We start from the raw sequence: 9,190 nt of genomic DNA, 5'->3' as shown, positions 1-9,190 counted from the left end.
ACTGGATAGACCGGACCATGCAGGCGCACTGGAGCGCTTGAGCACCGAGCCTGCCCAACCTTACCTGGTTGCATGCTCCCGGTAGCCAGGCCAGTGCGGCGAGATGGAATAGCCCGCACTGGGCTGTGCTGGCGAACCGGGGACACCATGCATAAGGCTGGTGCCATGTACGCCGGCCCAAGGAGACGCACTGGAGACCAGATGCGTAGAGCCGGCTTCATGACACCTGGCTCGATGCCGACTCTAGCCCGGCTGATACGAGGAGCTGGAATCCGCACCAGGCTATGCACCCGCACCGGGGACACCGTGCTCGGCACAGCATAGCACGGTGCCTGCCCGGTCCCTCTCGCTCTCCGGTAAGCACGGGGTGTTGGCACAGGTCTCCTACCTGGCTTCGCCACACTCCCCTTGTACCCACCACCGCACCGTGCTGACTCTCGGGCTTCCAACCGCGCTGCCTCATACCAGCGCCTCTCTGCCTTCGCTGCCTCCAGCTCTGGGACGGCAATATTCCCCTGGCTGTGCCCAGGGTCCTCTCCCGTCTAGAATTTCCTCCCAAGTCCATGAGTCCTGTGTCTTCGGCCGCTGTTGCTGCTGCCCATTACCACACCACTTGGTCCTCTGTTGGTGGGTGTTTCTGTAACGGCAGATTTCCTCTTCATCTGAAGAGGAGTAAGGATCGGACCAAGATGCAGCGTGGTAAGTGTTCATGACGATTTTAATAAGAAAAGCACTGAACACTATGAACTACAACCGTGACATATCCAAACCGAAACAGTACCGTGTGGCGACAAACACCCACAAACCAACAGTGAAACCCAGGCTACCTAAATATGGTTCTCAATCAGGGACAACCATAAACAGCTGCCTCTGATTGAGAACCATATCAGGCCAAACACAGAAATAGAAAAAAACATAGAAACACAAACATAGACTGCCCACCCCAACTCACGCCCTGACCATACTAAATAAAGACAAAACAAAGGAAATAAAGGTCAGAACGTGACAATAGTTTTATTAATTTGGAAAATGTACTATCATTTCTAACAGTGGAGGCTGGTGGGAGGAGCTATAGGCGGACGGGCTCATTGTAATGGGTAGAATGGAATATTGGAGTCAAACATGGTATCCATACGTTTGATGTGTCCATTTATACCAATAATATATGCCATTTAGCAGACCAATTTATCCAAAGTCATGAGTGCATACATTTTTACACATGGGTGGTCCAATGAAGGCAATCCACTATCCTGGCATTGCAAGTGCAATGTTCTACCAAATGAGCTACAGAGGATCACATTTCTGTACTGTAGGCCCTAAATATTTTCTCAAACAGAGATGGTCTATTCCCATCTTGTGGCAAAGGATTTGTTTCAACATCTAAGCAAGGACTTTAGGACTGAACCGTGTTTGCTATATTGGATATATTACTACAGGGGACATTATTCACTGTAGGCCTATAATCACAAACTGACTTCTTGTAAATAGATCTTTATAGGGGCTAATGGCCAATGCTGGCTTAAAAAAAGAACGACATAGCTACATACTTAAAAAAATATATGACACATGCATACATTGTCTATATTTATATTTTATAATTCGATACAAACTAAACACACAGCCAGCAACAGACCCAAGTGGGCAGACACCCAGAACTTCACGCTACATTGGCGCGCTCCACTGCATGCGTTGCGCAGTTTACCGCATAATTGTTTGCCTAGTAACAATCCGTAGAGCAGAAAAAGACCATCGAAAACGATGGTCTTACAACATCAAGCCGTTCCTGAATATCCTTCCGCCAAGTACTATATTGATGAGGATTGTTGAAGGAACCGGAATATATATCACATTACGGTATTATTTATGCATATATAAAAAATATGTTTCAAATAATTGCATATGGGAATATAATTATTATCCTAGTAAAGTGCAAAAGTGTACAGATATCAGACTGGCTCTCGGAGACCGGAAGTCACAGAGGTACTATTTCCTGTCTGTGCTAGTTGGTAAGTTTAAATGGGATGCTTTCTTTTTCAATTACTTTCCTTAAAATATAATGTATATTTTGCTTTGCATGCTCATTTTGGGATGATGAAGTCGTTAACTAGCGAATGCGTTCTCAAAAAGTAAAACATATATTTATTTTGTCGACATACTAGCTAAACGGGGATGTGAGGGGTTAGCGCGATTGGTTTCTTTCTCTTTGGGAAGCAAGCTAGCTAGCCTGGTTACTAAACCACAGAGTTTCTTTGACTAAACCATCCAATATGGTCACTTTCTAAATTTGATTTTATGTGTGTAGTTTATAGCAGTAATTATGTGAGGATTGTCCGTGTTCGACGGACAATGTTTATCTATTTATTTTATCACTTGCACGCTATAGATTATGTCATCTTTGTGCGCTTGACTTGAACTAGAGGCACGTTGCTAGTATTTTAGTTTAACTAGGCAAGTCAGTTAAGAACAAATTCTTATTTTCAATGACAGCCTGGGTTAACTGCGTTGTTCAGGGGCAGAACGACAGATTTTTACCTTGTCGGCTCGGCGATTCGATCTAGCAACTCTCCGGTTAACGTTACTGGTCCAACGCTCTAACCACTAGGCTACCTGTCGACCCATGTTATGCTGTATGTTATGTTATGCTAGCTAGTTGAATCCTAGATCGCTGTGGTGGAATAGTATACATTTCGGTAAGTTAAATTCAGCCGTACGCATTTGCTCACTGACCATAGTACTGGAAATGGTCTTACGGAGCATACATATGTAATTTTATGAGTATACAGAGACTGCGCGGTTGCTTGCTGTCATACTATAGAGCGTTTGGCTGTTAGATAATTGTTGACACGTTCACTTGACTTGTTTTGTATGTTAGTTACTCATGCAAAACAAATGTCGTATTGTCACTGATTTCTTCCATTTTCTCACACGCAGCGCACATTTATTCTCTGTGAGAGGTGCAGACTCTTGTCTGCTCTACCCCATCGTAACCCTGTCACTCCCGGCGGGAACCATGGCCTTCGTGCCGACCCCCAGCCCAACGGTGGTGGACCAGACCACCCTCATGAAGAAGTACCTGCAGTTTGTGGCAGCCCTCACAGACAACAACACCCGTAAGTGAATGAGAAACTATGATAGTTGAGTGTGCCATAGTCTGAGAGTCAGCATGAGCCAGAGAATTCTCCTGTGCTCAGAAACATAATTATTTGCGTGATGTAATGTATATTGTAGCTGTAGGTGCTATTGGTGAGTTGTGGGCTCGGTTATTCAGTAATCTATGGTTTAGGTATAATCTCTACAGCAGGGGCAATGTGATGAGAGCGATATTCTTTAGTCCAGAATAAGGTACAGTGTATTTGTGAGTGACTGACTGAGTGAGTGCGAGTGTGTCTGATAAAGTACCTTAACACACTCTGGGCGCTGTAAGTAAAACTGATAAGATCTGAGTGTCCCTGTCTGCACAGAGATGAGAAGTATATGATGACTCATTGTTTCACATGAGCTGTTTTAATGTTGTTACTGTATCCTCCAACACTCAGCTGATGAAACAAAGTTGAAGATGATGCAGGAGGTCAGCGAGAACTTTGAGGTAAGTTTCTACCATAGAATAACTAGAATGGGTATACCCATTATGTCTGTGTTTCTACTACAGCTGAAAGTCGCAACACTGTTCACTTATCTGGTCTACATAATGAAAACTGGACTTATGTTAGTGGTGATGTCTTTTTCAGAATGTGACATCATCACCACAGTACTCCACCTTCCTGGAACACATCATCCCTCGCTTCCTTACCTTCCTCCAGGACGGAGAGGTGCAGTTCCTGCAGGAGAAGCCCACACAGGTAGGAGGACATTAAATAATTGAAATATTTATTTGCTTAAGGACAGATACAATTTAAACATGAAGTCATTGAATGCACAAGAATCAGATTCACCTTGTATTACTTTAAAACAGCAACTGAGGAAGCTGGTGCTGGAGATCATCCACCGGATCCCAACTAATGAACACCTGAGACCTCACACCAAGAACATTCTCTCTGTCATGTTTCGCTTCCTGGAGGTAAGTTGTCACTCGCGTCTATGACAGACATGATTTATGCTGCGTATTGTCTTTTCAGCAGAGGCGATGTGATGAGAGCGATATGCTTTAGTCCAGAGTAAGGTACAGTGTATTTGTGATGGTGACTGACTGACTGACTGAGTGTGTGCGAGTGTGTCTGATAAATGTACCTTAAAACACTCTGGGCGCTGAAAGTAAAACTGATAAGATCTGAGAACGCCTGTTTGCTGAGAGATGGGAACTGTGTGGTGGTGGAATGTTCCATAGGAACCAATCGTTTCAGAAATCTATCAGAAAGGTATTGTCCACCCCACACATACACACACACACACACGTACTGAGTGGACAAAGCATTAGGAACACCTTCCTAATATCGAGTTGCACCCCTTTTGCCTTCAGAACAGCTTCAATCCATCGGGCATTGACTCTACAAGGTGTCGAAAGCATTCCACAGGGATGCTGGCCCATGTGGACTCCAATGCTTCCCACAGTTGTGTCAAGTTGGCTGGATGTTCTTTGGGTGGTGGACCATTCTTGTTAAACAAGGGAAAATGTTGCGTGTGGAAAACCCAATAGCGTTGCAGTTCTCAACACACTCAAACCTATGCGTCTGGCACCTACTACCATGCCCGTTCAAAGTCACTTAAATCCTTTGTCTTGGCCATTCACCCTCTGAATGGCACACATACACAATCCATGTCTCAAGGCTTAAGAATCCTTCTTAAACCTTCCTCCTCCCCTTCATCTACACTGATTGAAGTGGATTTAGAGAGTGATATCAATAAGAGATCATAGCTTTCACCTGGTCAGCCTGTCATGGACGGTGTTCTTAATGTTTTGTGCACTCAGTGTATTTAGTCCAGATAGTTATCTGTCCCTAACCTGAACTGATTGACTCAGTGTTTTCTTTGCATTGCATCGCTCGTTGTTTGCTTTCAGATTGAGAGCGAGGAGAACGTGCTGATATGCCTGCGTATTATCATTGAACTGCACAAACAGTTCCGTCCACAGATCTCTCAAGAGGTGAGAACCTTTCTTTTCTCCAATCTCACTTTGTGTTGATGAACAGAAGACCTGCCTACAGTGTCTTGCCATGACTCTATCTCAATTCCTCTTTCCATGATTCCTCGCATCTCCTTGCCTCCTTAACCGTATTGGATCAGACCTTCTTCCCCAATGTGTTTCGAGAATAAAGCGAGGAAAGAAGATGTGAGGAATTGAGCAAAGATTAATTGCGATGGAGCCCATGTCTGGATGCTGAACTGTGCTCCTCTGATCAAGGTATTAACTGTCTGCTGTAATCTTTTATTCAGATCCATCACTTTCTGGACTTTGTGAAGCAGATCTATAAGGAGCTGCCTAAAGTAGTGGTAAGACAACAGAAAAGCAGGTGGCTTATTGAGCGGGGAAATGTTTGGTCTCTGAGGATGTAGGAATCATGTTCTCACTTTTGCATTCTCCTTCCCTCTTGTCTTTTCTCCCTGTCTCTGTTCTTGTCCCTGTTCTCTCTCAGGCTCGGTACTTTGAGAATCCCCAGGTGATAGCTGAGAACACTGTGCCTTCTCCTGAGATGGTGGGCATGATCACCTCGGTGTTGGTGAAGACCGCCCCCGAGAGGGAGGACAGTGAAACACGCACAGTGAGTAGACCTGTCCTGAATACTTCTATCAACTGTCTGTAACTCCTCTTATTACCACTTGGTGGTGTAGAAGCACTGGCAAAGCATCTCAGACCAGGGCTCGTTTTCTAGGTAGAAATGTAAGGCACAGAGCTCATGTGATTCATCATTGAATCATGTCTGTTCTACACAGTATATTTCTATCTGAATGTTCCATACTGTTGTACCGATCCTGAATATAGGCTGGCATTTCCCTTGCCTGACTCCTGTTTATTTGTTTCTCCAGCACACCATCATCCCACGGGGGTCCCTGTCCCTGAAGGTGCTGGCTGAGCTGCCTATCATAGTGGTGCTCATGTACCAGCTGTATAAACTGAACATCCATAACGTGGTTTCTGAGTTTGTCCCCCTCATCATGAACACTATCATGCTGCAGGTTTCTCCCCAGGCCAGGTATGAAGCCTGTGTGTGCGATTGAGTCTGTCTTGATTCCGTCCTTTAGACAATCATAATTGTTATTTTTGCTAAACAACCACAAGAACATGAAATGGTATTAAAGCATAAATCATTATTAAGGGTACAGTGGAATTGTTTGCTTTGTATATAAGTAGTTATTGTAAACCATAACATGTAACTTTCAGGCAACACAAGCTGTATAACAAGGAGCTGTATGCTGACTTTATCGCTGCTCAGATCAAGACCCTGTCCTTCCTGGCCTACATCATCCGCATTTACCAGGTACATATACCCATCTTGTGCTTTTCACTTCCTGTGCCTGTGTTCAATTTCTCATTTCATTTTCTGTATTGTATTTACCTGGCACACAGAGTACTTAATGCCAGTTTTCATGGAACTTCCTAAACTATATTGTGTTTATGTATCCCTCTGACCAGGACCTGGTAGGGAAGTACTCCCAGCAGATGGTAAAGGGCATGCTGCAGCTGCTCACCAACTGTCCCTCTGAGACAGCCCATCTACGCAAGGAACTGCTCATCGCTGCCAAACACATCCTCACCACAGACCTGCGCAGCCGTACGCATTGACACACGCACACACACAAATGCACAAACCAATGCAAACTCGTTCACTCAGACTAATTCTGACACTTTATTTTCATTCTGTGTTGCAGAGTTCATCCCTTGCATGGACAAACTTTTTGATGAGTCCATACTGATCGGGTCTGGCTACACAGCCCGGGAGACACTGAGGTAAGACTATTCTCACCCTCTCATCAAACACCAGCCTTCATCTTTCATTAGTCTCCATGTGAAACAAGCCGTAGCTATCAGACCTGGCAGATCTGTGGATGGTGGAGTATAAAAAAGGAAAAAGGTGTCTTCTAATTCTCTTTAAAGCTCCGGCACCTTCCATGCACTGATTATAAGTCACTCTGGATTAGAGCCTTTAGTGTCTGCTAAATGACTGAGATGTTATGTAAACTGTAAAAACTTTCCATTTGATAGTGAACTCTTCTGACCTCTCCCTTCCCCTCTCTCCTGTCACTCCAGACCACTGGCCTACATGGTAGTTGGTGATCGGACTTTTAACCCTTTCTCCCCTCCAGACAATGTAATGTAAAATATAACCTTCTGTTTTGATAGTGGTGAATCTTTGCAACTCCTCTCCCTCCAGACCACTGGCCTACAGCACGCTGGCAGACCTGGTGCACCACGTGCGTCAGAACCTGCCTCTCACAGACCTGTCTCTGGCCGTGCAGCTGTTTGCCAAGAACATAGATGACGAGTCTCTCCCCAGCAGCATCCAGACCATGTCCTGCAAACTGCTGCTTAACCTGGTCGACTGCATCCGCTCCAAGAGTGAACAGGAGAACGGCAACGGCCGCGACATATTGATGAGAATGCTGGAAGTAAGTAAAGCGAGATGGGAAACGACAGCCTGATTTATAAGGAAAGGGGCAATGTTGTGCCCAATCACAAATCAACTCTGCACCTTTTATACTATCTCTAGGTTCCCCATGTAAGAAGATTATGTTCCTTTTATGATTATCAAGACATTGACTTCAATACATCTTCAATCTCCTTCTTCCTCAAGGTGTTTGTGCTGAAGTTCCACACCATTGCTCGCTACCAGCTCGCCACCATCTTCAAGAAGTGCAAGCCCCAGTCAGAGATGGGCGTGGTCGAACCTCAGGGGGCGCTACCCGGGGTCCCCACAACTCCTGCCCTCCCAGCCACCCCTGTCCTCCCTGCCCTGCCTCCCCTTGCGCCCCCTAACCCTGTCACCCCCGCCCCTCCCGCCCCCGCCACCCCCTTCGACCGGCTGGGAGAGAAGGAGGACAAGCAGACATTCCAGGTGTCGGACTGTCGCAGCCTGGTGAAGACGCTGGTCTGTGGGGTGAAGACCATCACCTGGGGAATCACTTCCTGCAAGGCTCCTGGAGGTGAGGAGCCAGAAAAATGGCCCTTACATTACACTCGGAGGAGAAATGGACACTTGAGTTCCGATGTCAAGATTGACCCTTTTTTCCCCATTGATTTCCATCCTCATTTCATGAAGATAACTCAGGATAAACTAACCTCACTGATTGCTTACCACTCCTGTTGTGTGTTCTGTGTTGCAGAGGCCCAGTTCATTCCTAACAAGCAGCTTCAGCCCAAGGAGACTCAGATCTACATCAAGCTGGTGAAATACGCCATGCAGGCCTTGGACATCTACCAGGTATGACTGCCAGTGTACCAGTAGGGCTTTGTCTTATGGAGATATGATTATATAGCCATACATGTATACATTACACTGTGTATAAGAGAGCTCCACTGCCCTCTCAGCTAGCTACAGATTGATCAGGATATAACCAGATAGAAAACTATGGGTCATACCACTATATACTGTACATGTGTATACCAGCTCTCTTCTCCCTCCTGGCTAGGTACATTGCCTATGGTATAACCAGGGCCATACAATGTAGAAACTCCAGGTCGTACCACTATCAAGTTCAGGGTGTAACGAGAGCCAAACAGTGTATATACTTGTGAATATCAGTGCCCCGTCTGCCCTCGGCTACAGATTACTCGGGGTTGCCATAATATAACAGCTCCCCCTCTCTTGGCTGGTACAGATTGATCAGGGTTACCGTAATAACCATAGTATAACAGTGCCCAGTCCATCCTCAGATAGATACAGATTACTCTGGGTTACCATAATAACCATAGTATAACAGCGTCCCATCCCCCTCTCCTGGCTAAGTACAGGGTACAGATTGATCAGGGTTGCTGTAATAACCGTAATATAACAGCGCCCCATCCCCCTCTCCTGGCTAGGTACAGATTGCCAACAACCAGCAGACGTACATCAGAGTGGCCAACTGTCAGACGGTGCGTATGAAGGAGGAGAAGGAGGTGCTGGAGCACTTTGCTGGGGTCTTCACGATGATGAACCCCCTCACCTTCAAGGAGATCTTCCAGACCACAGTCCCCTACATGGTGGAGAGGATCTCCAAGAACTACGCCTTGCAGGTAACCACACTCTCTGTTGTTGTGTCCTAAATGGCACCTTGT

General features: G+C 45.7%; 1 protein-coding gene across 6 annotated transcripts in view; it reads left to right on the top strand.

Moving 5' to 3' along the window:
- Nucleotides 1–1,954: 1,954 nt before the first annotated feature.
- The window catches only part of LOC112224446 (transformation/transcription domain-associated protein), a 75,286-nt gene continuing 68,050 nt past the window's right edge, over nt 1,955–9,190 (top strand). For 4 of the 6 annotated variants that reach the window (XM_024388000.2, XM_042306132.1, XM_042306133.1 and 1 more), the window contains exons 1-16: nt 2,077–2,126; nt 2,932–3,110; nt 3,537–3,586; nt 3,729–3,839; nt 3,953–4,057; nt 4,997–5,080; nt 5,371–5,427; nt 5,571–5,696; nt 5,962–6,128; nt 6,317–6,413; nt 6,569–6,707; nt 6,805–6,883; nt 7,308–7,542; nt 7,728–8,076; nt 8,257–8,354; nt 8,954–9,148. In XM_024388000.2, coding sequence (XP_024243768.2) covers nt 2,089–2,126; nt 2,932–3,110; nt 3,537–3,586; nt 3,729–3,839; nt 3,953–4,057; nt 4,997–5,080; nt 5,371–5,427; nt 5,571–5,696; nt 5,962–6,128; nt 6,317–6,413; nt 6,569–6,707; nt 6,805–6,883; nt 7,308–7,542; nt 7,728–8,076; nt 8,257–8,354; nt 8,954–9,148 — 2,109 coding nt within the window. In that variant the 5' untranslated portion in view covers nt 2,077–2,088. Of the gene's footprint in view, nt 2,007–2,076; nt 2,127–2,931; nt 3,111–3,536; nt 3,587–3,728; nt 3,840–3,952; nt 4,058–4,996; nt 5,081–5,370; nt 5,428–5,570; nt 5,697–5,961; nt 6,129–6,316; nt 6,414–6,568; nt 6,708–6,804; nt 6,884–7,307; nt 7,543–7,727; nt 8,077–8,256; nt 8,355–8,953; nt 9,149–9,190 lie in introns of those variants that run through there. The other 2 variants (XM_042306134.1, XM_042306131.1) reach the window with 2 other exon arrangements.

The sequence above is a fragment of the Oncorhynchus tshawytscha genome, linkage group LG25, assembly GCF_018296145.1.
Source record: "Oncorhynchus tshawytscha isolate Ot180627B linkage group LG25, Otsh_v2.0, whole genome shotgun sequence".
NCBI lineage: Eukaryota > Metazoa > Chordata > Actinopteri > Salmoniformes > Salmonidae > Oncorhynchus > Oncorhynchus tshawytscha.
The sequence above is the reverse complement of the archived record's forward strand: the minus strand, read 5'-3'. Positions and strand labels throughout refer to the sequence as shown.